At 38.1% G+C, this 18,033-nt stretch overlaps 1 protein-coding gene and 2 long non-coding RNA genes across 5 annotated transcripts; 1 reads left to right on the top strand and 2 right to left on the bottom strand.

Moving 5' to 3' along the window:
• Nucleotides 1-1,031: 1,031 nt before the first annotated feature.
• On the bottom strand, nucleotides 1,032-3,623 carry LOC121053064. The gene is made up of 3 exons (XR_005810619.1): nucleotides 2,705-3,623; nucleotides 1,960-2,047; nucleotides 1,032-1,223 (listed from the first exon to the last, which is right to left on the bottom strand). It is a non-coding gene; the product is annotated as an uncharacterized LOC121053064 (long non-coding RNA).
• A 1,005-nt stretch (nucleotides 3,624-4,628) lies between these two features.
• LOC112168117 lies at nucleotides 4,629-9,910 on the top strand. 3 transcript variants are annotated; one of them, XM_040519376.1, is made up of 3 exons: nucleotides 4,629-4,792; nucleotides 6,467-6,782; nucleotides 9,799-9,910. In XM_040519376.1, exons 1-3 carry the CDS (start codon nucleotides 4,646-4,648, stop codon nucleotides 9,810-9,812), a joined length of 477 nt encoding a protein of 158 aa, XP_040375310.1. In that variant the 5' UTR covers nucleotides 4,629-4,645; the 3' UTR covers nucleotides 9,813-9,910. The 3 variants fall into 3 exon arrangements, with proteins under 3 accessions (XP_040375310.1, XP_024161006.1, XP_040375309.1); XM_024305238.2 differs by lacking the exon at nucleotides 9,799-9,910 and having other exon boundaries at nucleotides 6,467-7,363; XM_040519375.1 differs by lacking the exons at nucleotides 4,629-4,792; nucleotides 9,799-9,910 and adding an exon at nucleotides 5,437-5,793 and having other exon boundaries at nucleotides 6,467-7,372.
• A 2,179-nt stretch (nucleotides 9,911-12,089) lies between these two features.
• LOC121049109 lies at nucleotides 12,090-17,979 on the bottom strand. Its single transcript, XR_005799339.1, has 3 exons — nucleotides 17,884-17,979; nucleotides 12,614-12,689; nucleotides 12,090-12,376 (listed from the first exon to the last, which is right to left on the bottom strand). It is a non-coding gene; the product is annotated as an uncharacterized LOC121049109 (long non-coding RNA).
• Nucleotides 17,980-18,033: the final 54 nt, after the last annotated feature.

Raw genomic sequence — 18,033 nt, 5'->3', positions numbered from 1 at the left:
TTATTATCACAAATGGTACCTGAAATATACTTCAATCTTATCGATAGTATCTGAATTTCAATTTTGATCACAATCAGTACCCGAACTTTTCGATTTCATTTTAAACGGTACCTAGAGTCACCTCCGGTCACTATTCCGACTAAAAACAGCATGTAAGGCAATCATAGTGATGATCTTTGATGATTTCAAGGATTGCGATCATATATAGTGATGATCCTTTTGGTAATAGACTTGCCTTGAATTTTATTTATTTATTTTAGATTTGGCTTTTTGGGCCGGAATAGTGACCAAAGGTGGCCTTAGGTACCATTTAAAATGAAATCGAAAAGTTCGGGTACTGGTTGTGATCAAAATTGAAGATCAAGTACTATCGATAAGATTGAGGTATAATTCAGATACTATTTGTAATAATAACCATAAAAAAAGTGTTCTTCTAAACAGAGGTTGCAAGATCTTCTTTGATTGTGAAGGCTAATAATTTGATTTTGTTCTCCTTAAGTATATTATAATTGCATGAAGGCCAGCTTTTACTGGGCACATTGGGTCATAGAGAATTGACTTCTTTTTTGTAGTGGGAGCATTATGGGCGTGTGAGTTTAGTAGGGTTGTTCATAGCATGCAGGAACCAAGCATTTATGAAAGGGTTAACATTGCCCTACTTCAGTACTTTAGCTTGATTAAAGTAAACCTTACTTTAGGTATGTTAATCATCTTTTTGTTTATAATTATATATATATTAACAATTATGCCTTCAGATACCAAACACTTTGATAGTATTTAAACCAGTCTAGAAATGTATTGTATTGATGAAATTGTAGCAAGAAAACAGCTGGCAAGTGTAACTTAATTGCTCTGTATATATATGCTGCATATGAATTATGAGCACTTGAAAGGCTCCCTCTAATTGGAGCATTCCATTCAATCTCCACATCAACGTAAAAGCTTCCATGTAGGATTAGTGATTGAATGTCCCGCGAATATTCAATCTGCCCACCATATAGTACGGATTGGCAACAGAGTACTCTTTCCCTTTCTTTCTCAAGCTTCTAAGGTGTCAGAATTATCACCATGCATCCTTTGCAGACAACGCCGAAACCATGACGATGTAATGGAAGGCCGTCATGGATGATGTAATGGAAGGCCGTCATGGAGATGATGTAATGGAAGGCCGTCATGGATGATGTAATGGAAGGTGTAGCCGTGTAGGTTTGGGACTTTGGGTGCTACAAGAGAGTAAAGAGCGGTTAGGATTTTCCCGTCTGTTTTTGTGCTCTGCTTACACCATAAAATTGATTTTAGATGATTACAAGTTTACAACACATTGGAAAAGTATTGTACCCTGAAAAATGATTGAACGACCTAATTATAATATTTGTTACTTCCTTCATAAGTAAAACATTAAAAATTGTACTTATTTTTTCCACGTAGCCAAGAGATTTTATTAGTGATGAAGCTGTTAAATATCCAGACCAAATACTAAGTATATTCATGAATGATATTTTGGTTTCCCATAAGGAATTTATGAGGGAACATCTTGGTTCTAGAATAATGTTTTTTAGTTTCCCACAACGAATTTATGAGGGAACATCTCATAGTTCTATAATAATATTAGAATACATGGTTCTAGAATTATGTTGAAGTGCATGGACCAAGATGAATGTGGAAAATTCATAAAGAAGTATTTATTGAAGTAGTTGAATGGAGCATTAATGCAGTTATTTAGAGATTTCCTCCTTGATTAATATAAGAAGATGTTATTTGCTCATATTAGTTATATAATCTCATGCAAGTTGAGTGTAGTAGAAGATAAGAATTTTGATACCAAACTCCAGGTCATTTTGATGTGATGTGAATCATGTGATGATTGCAATATATGGTCGTCGTGCTTTCTAGTGGTTCTGTTGAATGAGAAGATAAGAATGATACGGTGTAAAGCTTTTGATGCTAAACTGGTCTTACTTTTTTCTTGCGGCCAGTGACTGCACCAAAATGAATTCTTGCGGCGCGGGTGTCTCTTTAACATAGTTGACCATTCATTATTCCCACCCTATAGTTATCAAAATATTTAGTCAGCGACTTGGACACCGGACAACCACACTTAACACTTCTTTGGTTCTTTTTGAGTAGATATATTAAAGACAAAATAATTAGATATATTTCTTTTTTGATTAAGACAAAATAATTAGATATTGTTAATTTGTTATTGTTTGTGAAGCCATTTTTCAAGAGAGGTTGTTAGCAATCAAAGTTATTGTGAACGGTGTTTGCAAAACTTTTAAGAATTAAGATGTTAGTGAAGGATATTAATGTTCTTTTTTGTGTTTTTTTATTTGAGAAATCATGTATTCGAGCCCATTATAAGTGTGGGTGGGGTGGGGTTAATATATTAAAAAAAAAAAAGGTGTATGTGTAGGCAAACTTTTTGGTTGATGTCATCAATTACTTTGTTTGCAATGTTGCTATTCTAAGGCCCCCCTGCCCCCGGAAATGAAGATGTTGCTATTCTAGCCCTTGTTGTGTTAGTATCATAATTTGAATTTGCTGGGAGTGTTCAATTAAAATTTGTTCAGAGAAAATAATTGTTGTATATTTTATTATGAAAAAAATATATAATAATTAACATTTTGATATGATTGATAAAAAAAAAAAACATTTTGATATGAGAATGGTAATTAACGGTTTTATTTTCTTCACGAGTAAGCACCTAATTAAAATATACGGTGAGTATCATCGTCTAGAAGCACTAGAGAAGTAAAGAGTATTGCAACTCAAAAAATGGAAGGAGAGAGAAGGAGAGAGTAGAATCATCTAGAAGAACGACACTCTATTTCCTGAAGGCATGATTTTAGGAAACTATGACTTTGAGCCTTGAGGAGGGTGAGAGTGGAATTTGGGGTTTATGAGGATGGAAGGGTTTGGGAATGGAAGGGATGTGTATGATTGGAAAGGGTTGAAATTAGAGGTGGATGAGGCTCAGTATGAGTTTGAAACTTGTTATGAGATTGAGTGTGTGTGTTGATCCTGAGGGAGCTAAGGAGAAGATCGAGGAGTTCTTGAAGGAAAATGGCCGGGGTGAAGTATTCGTCCTCCAAAGGGTCGAAGTTTGCGACTTTTCGAGCTAGGAAGCTGCCTTCTTGATTCAATGTCGTGAATTTTCTGATAGAGCTGCCTTCTAGCTTGATTGAGTACACCTTTTAGCTTCTTATCGATGTTATTAAGCGATTATTGAATTGAGGAGGAGGAACTGGGGCTAGGATGTCGGCTTCCATTTGAAACCAGCAGAGACTCAGAGAGAGAGAGAGAGAGAGAGAGAGAGAGAGAGGTGAAGTCTTTTTAAGGGAAGAGAGAGGGTTTTAAGGGGTAGTTTGGATATTTTATTCAAATTAAGGGTCAAAATTTGGAAAGACCTGATGTGGCGTTTTTAACAAGCTGAGTGACTGAGTCGCAGTTGCAAAGTGGAGTTTTCGACAAAAATTGATATGGTCAGCTCTACGTCAAAACGATGTTAATTAATCATTAGTTAATTAAGGTTAATTATGGACTGCACGAACTTAATTGAAAGGGTCCAAAACCACATGAAACCAAAACGTGGCAGCATTACAATCAAACATACTGATTTAATTACCAAGTGAGACAGTGAGTGGATCTTATCATCAATCCTTTCCCTTCCTCTGGCGCACGAAACGGCAGCCAGCCAACAATGGGTGACTTTTGAAATTATGTTGTCACTCTGACTTGATGGTGGTGATTAGTTTAATAAATTAATAATTTATTAGTGTATGGTATCTAGGAGACTAGGAATTAAGTGCGGTGACATCGATATTTTTAATGAAGTTAGTGTGATGCACTCAACATTCTCCTGTTCCCGTTAATTTAAAATTTAATTTTCCTGTTTAATAATTAGTTGTTTGATTTTAGTTTTAATTTGTGATTAATTTAGAAATTCATAATTCAAAACTCTCAACAAAATTTTACCTTTCATTGTGCATAACTCATTTTGGCCAGAAGTAAGTGGATTTGATTAGGCTCTGTGTGAGCTAAGCTGAACAATGCCAAGGTTTAGTGCTTTGAGAATATTTTATTTTATTTTTTCTTGTATGTTATTAAATCATTTTAGTATCAATTACCCCGATTAGCTCTAACACCTAATCTCTGAAATAGGATAATCAAGCTTTTAATAGTTCTCTTATTTAACAATGATATGTAGGCTTGCGTAACTACATATTCAACAAACTTTTTAGTTGATGTCAATGTTGCAAGTCTAACCCTTGTTGTCTTAGTATCATTGTATTTGAATTTGTTCGGAGTGTTCGATTAAAATTTGTTAAGAGAAAATAGTTATTGTAGTTTTATATCGTAAACTTCCAATTTTATTATGAAAAAAATATAATAATTAACGTTTTGATATGCCATTGGTAATTAGAACCTGCCCATCTTGAAGTCTTAACCGGGCACGTATACTTTGAAACCTTCTAGAAGGATTTTGCCAAAAAATATCTTTAAGGTATTAAAAAAACGGCGCGTCACACAACAAGAAGACAAGAAGTTGGCAACTCTTACCAAGGTCTTACCTTTTATTAGTTTATATATATATATAGTCTCTTTCTACTACTGCTGGCTCACAAAGCAACTCCTAATCTAAAATATGATTTTAATCAAAGAAGAGAAGCTTGATCTTCTATTGGTTCCGAGTGCAATACTGATTTTAATTGTCTATATTGTATTCACAAGCTGCAGAGATGGCCACGATCGTCACGGCACCAAAGTGGAGTGGGTGAAAAGAATCGTGACGGTTAGAATCTCCTGCCTCTACTTTTTCCGGCTACAAAATCTCTCTCCTTCAATTTCAATTTTTGTATTTCAGATTTCTTTTTAAGACTAGATTCTTTTCCCGTTAAGCGCACCTGATTGCAGTTGATTTGAAGTAAACACCAGATTAGATTTAGATTATATTGTATTGTATTGAAGTAGGAGCTTCTTACTAAGAAGGGGAATTTACGACTAGGTCTAGGAGGGAGTCAGAGTCAAATATATCCACCAAACAGCTTTATCCTGAATTTAAAGTATCGCCACAAAGTGGGAGAAACCATTAGCCGTCATCTCGGCTCAAGTCGGGCTTCGCTGTAACCAGGCACGCACTGAGGGGGCCGAGCTGAGGTGTGCTGCAGTCCACCTCAAGCTTTGAGCTTTGATTCGCCCTTGATCAATCTTGATTGTATGTTATCATTTTGTTTTTTAGTGAAAAGTTTGAATCTATGAAGTGGTTTTGACTTTTGAGTATAGCCGTAGTGCTTTTGAATCTTGATTCTCATCGTTTTGGACTTATTAGGGACTTTATGAAAGTCTTGAATTTTTTAATTTTTTGACTTTTTGAGTTGGATTTTTAAGTCCACGTGCTTGGATCATCTAAAAAAAAAATAAGGTTATTGATTTCATGTTTACTTTTTTCTAGGTTATGTTTTTAATGATAGATCAACCTCAAAATCCTAAGCCACAAAAAGTTTAGAAGAAAGTAAATTCATATTTTTTGAATCATGATGTTGTTATGTCAAGAATTTGTTAACGTAAGGACACCATATAAGTTGATTGAGAGATTAGTCTGTCTAGTAATGACTCTTTCTGTTTCTACCGCTACAACAGAGAGAGTCTTTTCAGTCATGAAACTCATTAAGAATCGACTTCGAAGTAAAATGACTGATGATTTTCTTGTAGATTTAATGACAGTGCATATTGAGAGAGAAATTTTTGATACTATTGATTCAAATTCAGTTATCGATGAGTTTTACGCTTCAGGTAATCGAATAGCACAATTTCAGTAGTTGAATTTGTATTGACATTGAATATTTAACTTTGAATTGTTTCAATTTTCTATTGCTGTATTGGGTAACAAAATGTATTTTGTCGATGATATTTTGACAAGTGTTATGCAATTGAGATATTCCATCAAAACAAAGTAAACTCTGCTAAATTTTTAAGAATAATTTTTCTGTGCCAACATAAAGTAAATTTAGCCCACCTCAAATTTAATTCCTGGTTCCGTGCCTGTCTGTAACTGCCCATTTTTGGATATGCCCATTAACTGCCCTAAACCCACCTCGGCGAAGACGTGCTAGCCGAACCCAAGAAGGAAACCTTCTTCACCGCTTTGGAACCAGACTGAGAGTCAAATCCGGCCAAACTCCAGTATCGAAAACTCGACACCGACGCTGTCGAGATCGAGTACCTCCGGCCGGGCCTGTAACCATCATCGTTCCACTTGTTGCTCCACCATTCACGCAAACCTAGCCCGCACCCGCTGAGGTCGAGCACATTAGGATGATTCCGATGACTTGGAGGGACTTTTGCATGTCGGAGACGTTTGTTAAATTTTTTTATTTTTATTTTTCTAATTTCTTGTGGAGGGAAAAATTTGTGAGGGTATGATGTGAAACAATTTGAAGCTCATCTGTGTTCTTGACAATTGCAGGTTGATACCAGAGAAGGTCTTGCTGCGATCTCATCCAGGATAACAGAAACATATGCTATGTGTGGAGCCTGCTTAATGATCTTTCCTACAGCTTGGCTTGCAAACCCTTCCAGTTACGTGTTTCAGAGAAAACTTGTGTATGGTAACTCGAGCCCATCACTCGTTAGCATCAAGTTCGTAATCCTCATATCATGTTTCCTCCCGGCCTTGGGATTCTTTGCTTATTCAGCAAAGCAATTCAAGGAAACGCTCTATCTAATAGGCTCAAATGACGAAAGAGCTAATGAGGCCGGGGCAATCAGGGCTTTTATAAGGGGTACTACTTTCTTCTCGCTTGGGATCAGATGTCTACTATGTGCTGGCCCTTCGCTACTATGGTTTTTTGGCCCTATCCCCATGTTTGTGTCCTCTGTTGCTTTAGTCATGATATCCCTCCATGTCGCTGGCAATCGTGCCAGTCCACAATTGCATGTTCCTCCTGAGAATACGGATGAAAGTCACGGAGACAATTCCAATGTTACAAAGGAAGAAGCATGTGGTCACCCTAGTATTGATATAGAGATGCCCCCTCCTGGTGTTTAGTAGAGTAAAATTGTGTTAGAATTTACACAACAGATTAGCATACGTTGCTAGGTCGATGAGTCTCCTGTGATTGTCCAAGACGTACTCTACGAAGCTAGATCAAGGTGTTACCTCATTGCATGATTCTAATATTAATATAATAAGTTGGGCGTGGGGATGAGTCTCCCAGCTTGGTTGCGTTCCAAACCCCTTCAAAAAAAAAAAAAAATCTCAGAATAGGACATGTAAACACATATATGTAATTTGCATATTAGGAGCGTTGTTACCGTTGTAGTAGCATCCTAAATTAGGATTGCAACAATATATCTATCATAATATCTGTAAATTTACGTGAACAAAATATCTATCCTAATATCTATTTATGTTATTTTGATCCTAAGTTAGGATGGTATAATGTTGCAATCCTATAACACAATATATATATATATATATATATATATATTGTTAAAGGAAAAACACATTATGTGCCTTCGTCAAAGTGATTGACGGAGAGGGAATCAAGTAATTAGCAATCACCATCAATCAGCACGGATCAAGGATCAATCAGTAGTTAATGTCATCATTGTAATTGATATTTCCGTTGTAATTCTCTCCCTATATAAAGGGGCTATGAAATGAAATAAGTAGACAAATTCCAATTGTCATTTTACTTTTACATATATATATATATAAATATAAATTGAAATCAAAGATAAAGGGATTATAGAGATACTAACTAGATCCACAAATATTGCAGTGAAACAATGTGAGTTTAAAACCAGATTAAAAGGGGTATAGGAAACCGACAAAATCGATTGCCTCCATCAATTGTTCTTCTCCTAGATTCGCCGTTGATCTCAGATTGTTAATGGGACAATTTGATTGAGGTGTGGTACTCTAGTAGGGATCAATGAAGGTGTTGTAATCCATTTTATATCAGAAAAGCAGTTAAGACAGTTCCTTCCATCAAGGAACTGTCTTATAGCTTCCTTATCTTTATCTGATAGATTACTCTAAATAACCATACTATTTGAATTCAAATTCAAAATAGATTGCATTAATAAAACTATTTTCGATTACAAGTTTTATTTAATACTCTGATGTTACAAATTGAACTCTAGTACTCCTCACAATGTCAGCTTAAGTGAAAATGCTGATGTCTAGTTCAATAAAGTCTTACAAATTGTACCGGCGCTTTGCTGTGTGTTTGAAAATATATGAGAATGACACTACTAGAACAATGCTAATAGACATCATGTCATTTAAATCGATTCAGATGTCATGCTATGTAAAAAAATATTCTAACAACGGTTTCTGAAAATCCGCTTTCTATTTATATAATTAACATTGTTTGTTACTGTTGACCGATGTTTATGTTTTAATTCTAAAATTTTCAAAAACGAGGAAAGATCAAGTTAAAAAAATTCGTACACGTGGGGAACAAATTTTCCCACTTTAGCTCACTCACTTTATCTCCAACCTTTACACACATAAAACTAGCGACCCATTTTCTCTCTCACTCTTCCCCGAAACCCCCCCTCTCTCTCTCTCTCTCTCTCTTTCTCCCCCCTAATCAAACCAAAACCACACAACCCTAGAAAATGAATTCGCAAAGATTTCTTTGTAGCTCATCTTAGAGGTGCAGCCTGGTGTTGACTCATCAGAGGAAGACGAAGAAGATGGTGGCTACAGTGAGTCCACCCCAGTGATAGGGAATCAGTGATGGAGGAGAGAGATTCCTCCAGATCCTCTCTCCTCCCTCTCTCTCTCTCTCTCTACACCCTAAACATTACGTATTCTTTTGCAATTTTTTTTATATGTATAACTAATCTTTTTTGTTAATTCAAAAGCTCTTCTCGCATTCCAAAAAGCACTTCCAAACAAGCTCATGCTCATGGTCACTAGACATCCCCCACTTTGACTCACCTCGGCACTCTTCCAACAACGTCAACTCTGATACCATTTAATAGGTCACACTTTGCTCCACATAAGATAGTTTCCTCTGTGTCTGAGCCCCTCCATGGTTCTGTTTCTGGGTTTTGAACCAAAAACATGTCTTTCTATGGAGATGTGGGTTTGCTATAACACTTAGGGCATGTTTACTTACTTGGAATGGAATGGAATGTAATGGAATGATTACGGAGTAAAAACACCCCTGTGTTTACTAACACATAAAGGAATCGGAATGATTCCAGGTAAAAGAATTCTTGTGTTTACTAACACATGAAGGAATCGGAATTGGTGTAGGTCCCACCTGTTTATCAGGAATCGATTCCTGAATACTCAGGAATTCGATTACGAAGGGGGGAGATGGGTTTAGGAATCATTCCTCCGGAATCAATACCGATTCCTTTATTCTCTCATTCCACTTGTCTCCGATTCATGATTATTTTCCATTCCAAGTAAGTAAACGTGCCATTAAGTTTCTCAGCCAGGCAATGTGGTACTGAGCACCTGGGAGAATGAAGTGTCCTTGAAACTCCCCATAAGGGTCACTACATTTTCTTTCTGGTATTCTTGCTTTTTTTGTTTTATTTTTTTTTAAAATCAAGAAAAATTTGTAATCCTACATTTTGCCTCTGAGTCTTCATTATTGCTGCAATTTAGGACTTTAGGTAGATGTGGATCCAGAATGATTGGTCACACTAATTATGTACAGGTTCCTAAAATGATAATAGGCTGTTGTTACTCATTTAACAATTAATATTTAAATTATGTTATAAATAAATGACGCATAAAATGTTTTCACCAGTTCAACCAATATTTTCCAGGTAGGAATATATGAAGGAAACCTAAAGTCCTAAGCAAGTCAGAACGCGCCTCACGCGCCAAAGAAAAAAAGAAAAACAGAGAACGAAACAGTGTCTCTTGCGGCCGAGCATAGCCGGCAAATCCGCCGCTATGTCTTGGTCTGGTTTTTGCTATCCTGAACGTGCCTCACGCGTTAAAGAAAAAAAGCAAAATAGAGAACGAGACAGTGTCTCTCCCGGCCGAGCATAGCCGGCAAATCCGCTGCTATGTCTCGGTCCGGGAGGGGTTTTAGTTGTTTTGGAGTGCACACGTTTTTGCTTCCATTCCGGTGTTTGTTTGCTTTCGTGGGTTGGTGATGGTGTAAGAGGAGGGCAGAAGTGAGGCAGGGTTGCAGATCCATCTTCGCTGGCGAGGAAGGGACCAAATCGGTGTTCAGTGTTGGAAAAGTGCATGGCTAGGGGTTTTGCTCCCCGATCCGGTGTCTGTTTGTTCGGATTGGGCAAGTCTGGGTGCTCTACCGTTTGGGTGGAGTTTCTTGGTGATCTGAAGTCAGATCGATCTCCGGCCGGGTTTCGGTGGGGTGTCCCAAGGGTTGTACACTTGTACTAATGGGTGAAGTGGTGAGGCCGTGACTCTGGTGGATGTGACCGCAACAGCGGTGATTGTGAAGACAAGTGAGGTGTCTCGATCTGCAACCAATGGTTGGACGACAGAGGTGCGAGGGAACAGTGATCACAACGGTCAATGGGCAACAGAAGCTGGTTTAGGTCCTGGGCTGGTGGGCAGACTTGGTTTGATGTGGGCTACAGAGTGTGGTAGTCTAGGTATCTTCAAATTTGGGTATGTCTTTTAGCCTTGGAGTGCTGTTGCATCTCCTTATTTTTTTCTAGGTTGCTTTCTTTTCTAGTTTCTGTGTCTTTGTTTTGAATAATGTCCGATCCTTTCTGGTCGACTGCTTCTGTTGTTGGTTGATTACAAGACACCACTGATCGAGTGATGACAGTTTTCACCCGCTTTTTATCACGTGTATTCACTACTCAGGAGGTGGAGTTGACTCGAGCGCATGTAAATCCTTCATGGGTTCAGAGCCGCTACCCGGTTGGTATGCCGACATGTCCTTACCAACGTTGTTGGCACTATGTCGGATTTTGAGTCTCCTTGGTCTGTGTGATCATTATTCCGGCCTCATGGTGTACTGGAGATTTAGTAGCTCCTCTAGGAAGTTTTGTTCAGACCCGTTGGTCTGACGTTATAGGTAGGTCATTAGTGGCTCCTTGATTGTATCGTTCGTACCACTTGTAACACTTCCGTATGAATGAACTTATTTGATAAAAAAAAAAAAAAAACCAATATTTGCCTAGCTCCTTTAGGATAAATGAGATCTGCTCTTTGAGTAATCAAACGACTGTAATCTAGCTTTCCCTAACTTTAGTTTGTAGTTTTTGTTTTGTTTTGTTTTTTATTTTTTATATTTTTATATTTTTATATTTTTATTTTTTATAACTTGGATTCCTATTGTTTCCTTGCAGCCTTGCAGGTAAGGCTAGGGGAGGGCTTGGAGGATGATCGAGTGATACAAAAACATTGGGTAGGGACTCTGGGTGTTTATACAGGCTTGCTGTCGAGCATGAAAATCCCCACATAGTTTACAGCTGTGGTGAGGATGGCTTTCCTTCGACATCTATGTGGAAGTTTAATTATGATATGCTTAATTGCTGAAGCTCTCTTGGTGCCTTTTACTTGCAAAGTTTAAAGTTTTCCTTTTGCAGTTTGATTTGCGAAGCAGTTCTGTCATCGAGCTTTTGCGTACGTTGCTCTCCATTCTTAAAAAGAAAGTTCCGCCCAGACAGCATTGGGTTGCATGTCATGGTAATTGACCCGAGAAATCCAAATTACATTGGCACAGGAGGTACTGATGGATATGCCCGTGTCTATGGCATGAGAAAACTACCGCAGAATGCTTCAAAAAATATATATAAACCTGTGGACACATTTTGCCCTGAATACTTGAGTGGTCTTCACATCACTGGGTTGGCTTACTCTAACAAGTGAACTACTTGTGAGTTACCTTAATGAGCATATATATATATATATATATATGTATGTATATATCTGTTCCAGAAGAATATGGGGCTGGGCCCATCACCGGCTTCTGCTCTATACCTGAAGAAGACAAACACAATCATAACAAGCCACAAGTTTTCTCTTGACATGGAAATTCAATTGCATTAAAAGGACTAAAGAAGTGGAATGTGGCCCAAATGATGATTATATCTTGACTCTTGAGTAGCTGTGGCCTTATGTTTACGAGCAATGGTACCCGCGCTTTGCGGCGGGATTTGTTGTTGGTAATAATTTACAATAATGAAAGATATAATTGAAAATGTCTTTATTATCGATCAAACTGATAAAATACCATATATTACATCAATTGCAATAGTATTTTTTTTAAGAGACAGATCGAATTGCTCTAGAAAATACTTCCATATCATCTGATTCCTCGAAGCCTTTAACTGATTATATTTACCTCAGAGCACAATGTTTAACTCTCCAAACGTCTGCCCAACTTGTTCAGTATAGACAGTCTTCAAGCTCAAACTACATAGAAAATAATGAATGAAATTTTTAATAGATAAAGATGCATAAAAAAGAAAGGGAAACTGTGATGAGGACAATGATGAATAAGTAGATAAAATATGTCAACATATAAACCATATAAAATATGAGTTACAGAAAATGGTATTATCAAAAACTGGACTTCTTTATTAACATTAGAAATTGAAGAAAGTAATGAATTTGATTTTGTTAAACTTAAATAACAAATAGTCTATTCACCTGATTTAATTGCAAGAAAACCAACAACAAAGAAACCACACTACTGCCACTCTGTGTTAAGCTTAAGGTAATACAGCTGCAGAATAAGATGGTTATATAGTAAGTAAATAGTTTATTTGTTGAAATCCATTTTGGAAGCTTGTATCGCAACTTATGAATCACTACTAAAGTGAAAATACTATCATAGTGAGAATGCTCTATTGACAAAACTACAATTTGGTTCACAGAAAACCAAGGATTTTGGACTGCCTGACCTTGTTTTTTCAAATCTATCATATCTCATTATATTGTTTTTCAAAAGACCTGAGATTTATATAATGTGTAATTCCGTTGATATCTTTTTTCAAAACCGTAATGGTAAAGCTAATGTTGCAATCTTTTCAAAACCTTTGATTGTTCCAAATTTAAATAACAGTTAAAGCTGGCAAATAATCTCTTAAGAGAAATGATCCAGTGTTAGCTTGCACAATGAAGCTACAATTTTCTCCATCAACAAAACTTCTGTTATACCCCTCGCATGATTAAATAGAGTAAATAGAGTAACGGGCAGTAAATATCCATTTGAATGGTCCATAGTAAACAAAATGAATCAGAATAAAAAATTCTTTTCTATATGAGTTGTATTCCAACTAAAAGAGTGAGTAAATTTATTCTAATCAACCTAAATAGAAGCAATCTTAAATGGTCCATAGTAAGATTTTAATTTTGAGAAAACATTATACATCAGCACACTTCAAACATTTATAAATATGTAAACCAAATGAATTTTCCCTAAAAATTTAGACTTGACCGTTCAAATCAACAATCTGAGCCTTTTGTTCCTCTTAGTTCTATTAATTGGTCGTTTTGGAGGTCATTACGCCTCTTTCCTTTTGCTACAAATGACCGGGGTCTGCAAGCCCCCAATTTATGGATTCTTTGTCAGGAAGGGCTTCAGCCTGCTATTCTTTCCTCTACCTCTCAGCAGGTTACTTTTTCTTGTATGCTAGAGGGTGTGCTCTGTGTAATTACTGCTGTCTATGCTAAAACTTCTACAGTGGGCAGACGCTCTCTCTGGCAGGAGCTTACCGCTATTCGCAACATGTATGTTCAGGGCCCATGGGTGGTCCTAGGGGATTTTAATTGTGTTTTGGGTGCGCATGAAAAGCGGGGTGGTAATCCTCCAAATTTGGTTTCTTGTACGGACTTCCAACAAATGTGTACTGTATGCGGTCTTTTGGACATTCCTACTGCCGGTCTTGCATATACTTGGTCCAATCGTCAGACGGATGTTAGGCTAGACAGAACTCTGGGTAATTTTGAATGGTTGGAGGCATGGCAGGTTATGGGGTGCAGTACTTTGACAAGATCAACCTCTGATCATTGTCCGATTCTACTCTCATTCTCAAAGTTTTCCTTATCACATCGGACCCCCTTCAAGTTTCAGAATATGTGGCTGCAGGCTCCCAACTTTATCCAACTTGTTAAAGACTTTTGGGAAGGTTTATATTTCTATGGTTGCCCAATCTTTGTTCTGTGTTCCAAGTTACGTGCTCTCAAAGTTATGCTTAAATCATGGAATAAAAATCATTTTGGTAATGTGCATGCACGGGTGGATACTGCTAGGCAAGGCCTGGATGCTATTCAAGCTGAAATTGCAGCCTTGGGGCCCTCAGGTGATAGATTTTTACGTGAAGATGTAGCCAATACGCGTTATCAGTTTGAGCTCTCACTGCAGCATACTCTACTTAGGGACAAGTCTCGTGTGAAATGGCTTAAAGAGGGAGACCGCAATACTTCTTTTCTCCACAACATGGTTAAGGTGTGTCGCTTAAATAAAGTGATCTCTTCTTTGTCTGATGGGCAGGTCATTTTGCAGGATCATGATTCAATTGCTAGCCACATTGTGCAACACTTCACGAATATGTTTACTCAAGATCAAAGTATAATTGATTCTGGCCTTGTGGAGAGAGTAATCCCACAATTGGTCACAGATGAAGAAAATATGTCCCTTGTTTCTATTCCCAGTGATGAGGAGATTTCTTTGGCTGTCAAATCAATGGATGGTAGTAGCTCTCCCGGTCCTGATGGATTTGGAGGGAGCTTTTTCAAAGCTTGCTGGTCTGTCGTTTCAAGTGATGTAATTCTAGCAGTTCAGAGTTTTTTTGAAACGGGGTTCATCCCTCCGCACTTCAATGCCAATCTAATTATTCTGATTCCAAAAACGCTTGAAGCTGAGGGCATCTCTGATTATAGGCCTATTGCACTAGCGAATTTTGTGTTCAAAATAATAACTAAACTGTTGGCGGATCGGTTAAGTCAGATTGCTCCAAGAATTATTTCTCCAAATCAGAGTGCTTTTATACGTGGTAGGTCAATTTCAGACCCTATTATTCTTACTTCTGAATGCATGAATCTCTTGGATCACCGGTGTCAATTTGGGAACATCGCTATTAAGTTCGATATCGCTAAAGCCTTTGATACCATGGATTGGAATTTTCTTCTCCGGGTGCTCCGGGCTTTCGGTTTTAAAGGAAATTTTGTGCACTGGGTTCATTGCGTGCTTCAGTTAGCACATCTCTCTGTCTTGGTTAACGGCCAGCCTTGTGGTTTCTTTACCTGCTCGGGAGGTGTTAGACAAGGTGACCCCCTTTCACCAATTCTGTTTTGTCTGGCGGAAGAGGTGTTGAGTCGGGGTTTATCTCCGTTAGTTGCTGACAATAAGATTGATTGCATTGCTGCCCCTGGTATGTGCTCTCCTCCGTCACATGTTCTTTTTGCGGATGATGTAATGATATTCTTGCAGGCTAGGCCAGAAGGTCTTAATGCTCTCATTCAGTTTATGGACGAGTATGCAGCTAATTCAGGGCAGTTGGTAAACCGCAATAAATCTCTTCTCTTCATTGGCAAGCATGCTCTTAATCGGCAGACGGCTATTCATAATCTCTTGGGTATTAAAATTGGTGAGCTTCCTTTTATCTACCTCGGGGTTCCCATCTTTCAGGGTCGCCCCAAGATTGAATTCTTAAGGCCAGTTGCTGACAAGGTTCGATGTAAGCTCTCTTCCTGGAAGGGGAAAATGTTATCTCAAGCGGCAAGGTTGCAATTACTTGATTCTGTTATTCACAGTATGCTCATCTATAGCTTTCATATTTATTCCTGGCCTCGATCTCTTTTGATGGAGGTGCAAAAATGGATTCGTAATTTCTTTTGGACCGGGGATCCTTTAAAAAAAGGTGTTGCGTTGATTTCTTGGGATCAAGTTTGTCAACCCAAGGATAACGGTGGTTTGGGTCTTAAGAATCTGTTTGTCTTGAATCAGGCTCTTCTTCTGAAGAAAGGATGGGATGTTGTCTCCAAAGTTTCCACTGCTGCTTGTTTTTTGCATGGCCGATTTCTCACAGTTGGGTTCCAACCTAGTACTTATTATAAAAAATCATCAGTTTGGCTTGGGTTGAAACAGGTTTGGAGGACCTTGCTTTCCAAGCTGCGTTGGATTATTGGGGATGGCAATTCGGTTAGGCTCTGGAAGGACAATTGGATGGGAGAGATTTTGGGGGAGGCTTTCAACTTGAGTCCCCAGGAACTAGCTAACCTTCATAATACAATTAGTGAGTTCATTGTTCATGGTAAATGGGTGCTTCCTGATATCTTTGTTCAGGTGTTTCCTGAGGTTGCAGAGGCCCTTACCTCCACTACGCTTCCTTTAGAGCCAACAAAGGATCAGGTGGTTTGGTCTGGTTCTTCGTCTGGCGCTTTGACATCAAAGGAGGCTTACCTGGCCTTGGCTCCATCATCTCCTCTGTTAGCTTGGGGTTCTTTGCTATGGCATCCTGCAATTCAATCGCGAAAGAGCATTTGTTCTTGGAAGATTTTTCATAGGAGAATTCTGACAGATGAGAGGCTTCAAAAGTTGGGGATTTCACTTTGTTCTCGGTGTAGCTTCTGTGGTGCAGGGAATGATAATTGGCGTCATTTGTTTTTGGGCTGTGAGATTGTGTTGGATGTCTGGAAGTGGTGCTTTCACATGTTCAACATTGTGTTCCCCCAATTGTTTTCATTGCATGACCTGCTTACTTCGGAGTTTATGTCACATCTTTCTACTTCTTCAAAGCTACTTTGGCGTTTTAATGTGTGCAATGTTTTGTGGTGTCTGTGGTCAGAGAGGAACCGTTTGCGGCATGATGGAGGTATGTTTAATTGGCACAAATTCATGCACTTTCTACTATTGGCTTTAAAGGAGTCAGCTGGGTTGATCTTTGCATCGTCAAATTCTCAATCTGGGGTTCCTATGTTTGGCTTCTTGCATTTGTCGCCGTTGCGACCATGTGCTCCTAAATTTACTCGAGTTACATGGGTGCTTCCGCTGTCCCCATGGATAAAAATAAATATTGATGGGTCTTTTAGAAATCGGGATCACGCAGGCTTTGGTGCCATTGCCAGGAACAATGACGGTGCGTTTGTTCTGGCTTTTGCTTCACGTGTGCGGGTTCCTAGTGCTCTTGATGCTGAGGTATTGGCATTTATTGAGGCTATCAGGGTGGCCAAGCTGCAAGAGTGGCAATACGTATGGGTCGAAATGGATTCGACGACTGTTTTAAGGTATTTTGCTTCACCAAAATTGGTTCCTTGGCGGCTCTGTGTTCAGTGGTCCAATTGTTTGGCTCTTGCAAAGGGTTTGCATCTGCATGTTTCACACATATTCAGGGAAGGAAATGCCCCTGCTGACACTTTGGCTAATTATGGTGCCTCTCATGACGGAAGGAATATGTGGTTGTCTCTACCCTCGTTCTTGGTTGCTGATTTTGGACGTGATTTCTCTTTAAGGCCAGCATATAGATTCTCTTAATTATGTTCCCAGGTTCATCATGGACGTCTCATGTCTTTGTTCTAGGTTTTTGAGTTTGTTTTGCTTGATCACTTATGCACTTGCATGGAGTTTTCTAGAAAGTTCTTTTTTATGTTTGGTTTTTCATTTGTTCATGTACCTTTGTTTGGGTTTGGCCTTGGCTGAGTCCTCCATCCCGTTTGTTTTATTTTCTTTGACCATTAATAAAATTTTGAGAGAGGACAATGAGTTAGTCCTCCTCTCGCTTCTCTAAAAAAAAAAAAAATAATAATAAAATCAACAATCTGACCCAAAATTCAGTTGAAATTAGTTTGCAACATCTGCACAAAACAGTAAGTACAGACACATGAGAATTCATTCCAATAATGTTTACAAAACAGTTCATACAAATATATGACAATTGATTCAAACAATGTTCACAATATGAATTAAAAGCACACACCTGTAGAAGGACACAACGTTAAAATAACTGTTAACAATATGCAGAAGAACAGTGGCACTAAAATCACGAATACACTCTTTTGCATAGAATCCAGAAAACCTGAACAAAACAACAATAAAACATCAACAGTAATTAACACTAAAAGAATAA

This window comes from Rosa chinensis, chromosome 5, assembly GCF_002994745.2.
Source record: "Rosa chinensis cultivar Old Blush chromosome 5, RchiOBHm-V2, whole genome shotgun sequence".
NCBI classification, from domain to species: Eukaryota; Viridiplantae; Streptophyta; class Magnoliopsida; order Rosales; family Rosaceae; genus Rosa; species Rosa chinensis.
Note: the sequence above shows the minus strand (reverse complement) of the source record. Positions and strands in the feature narration are given on the sequence as shown.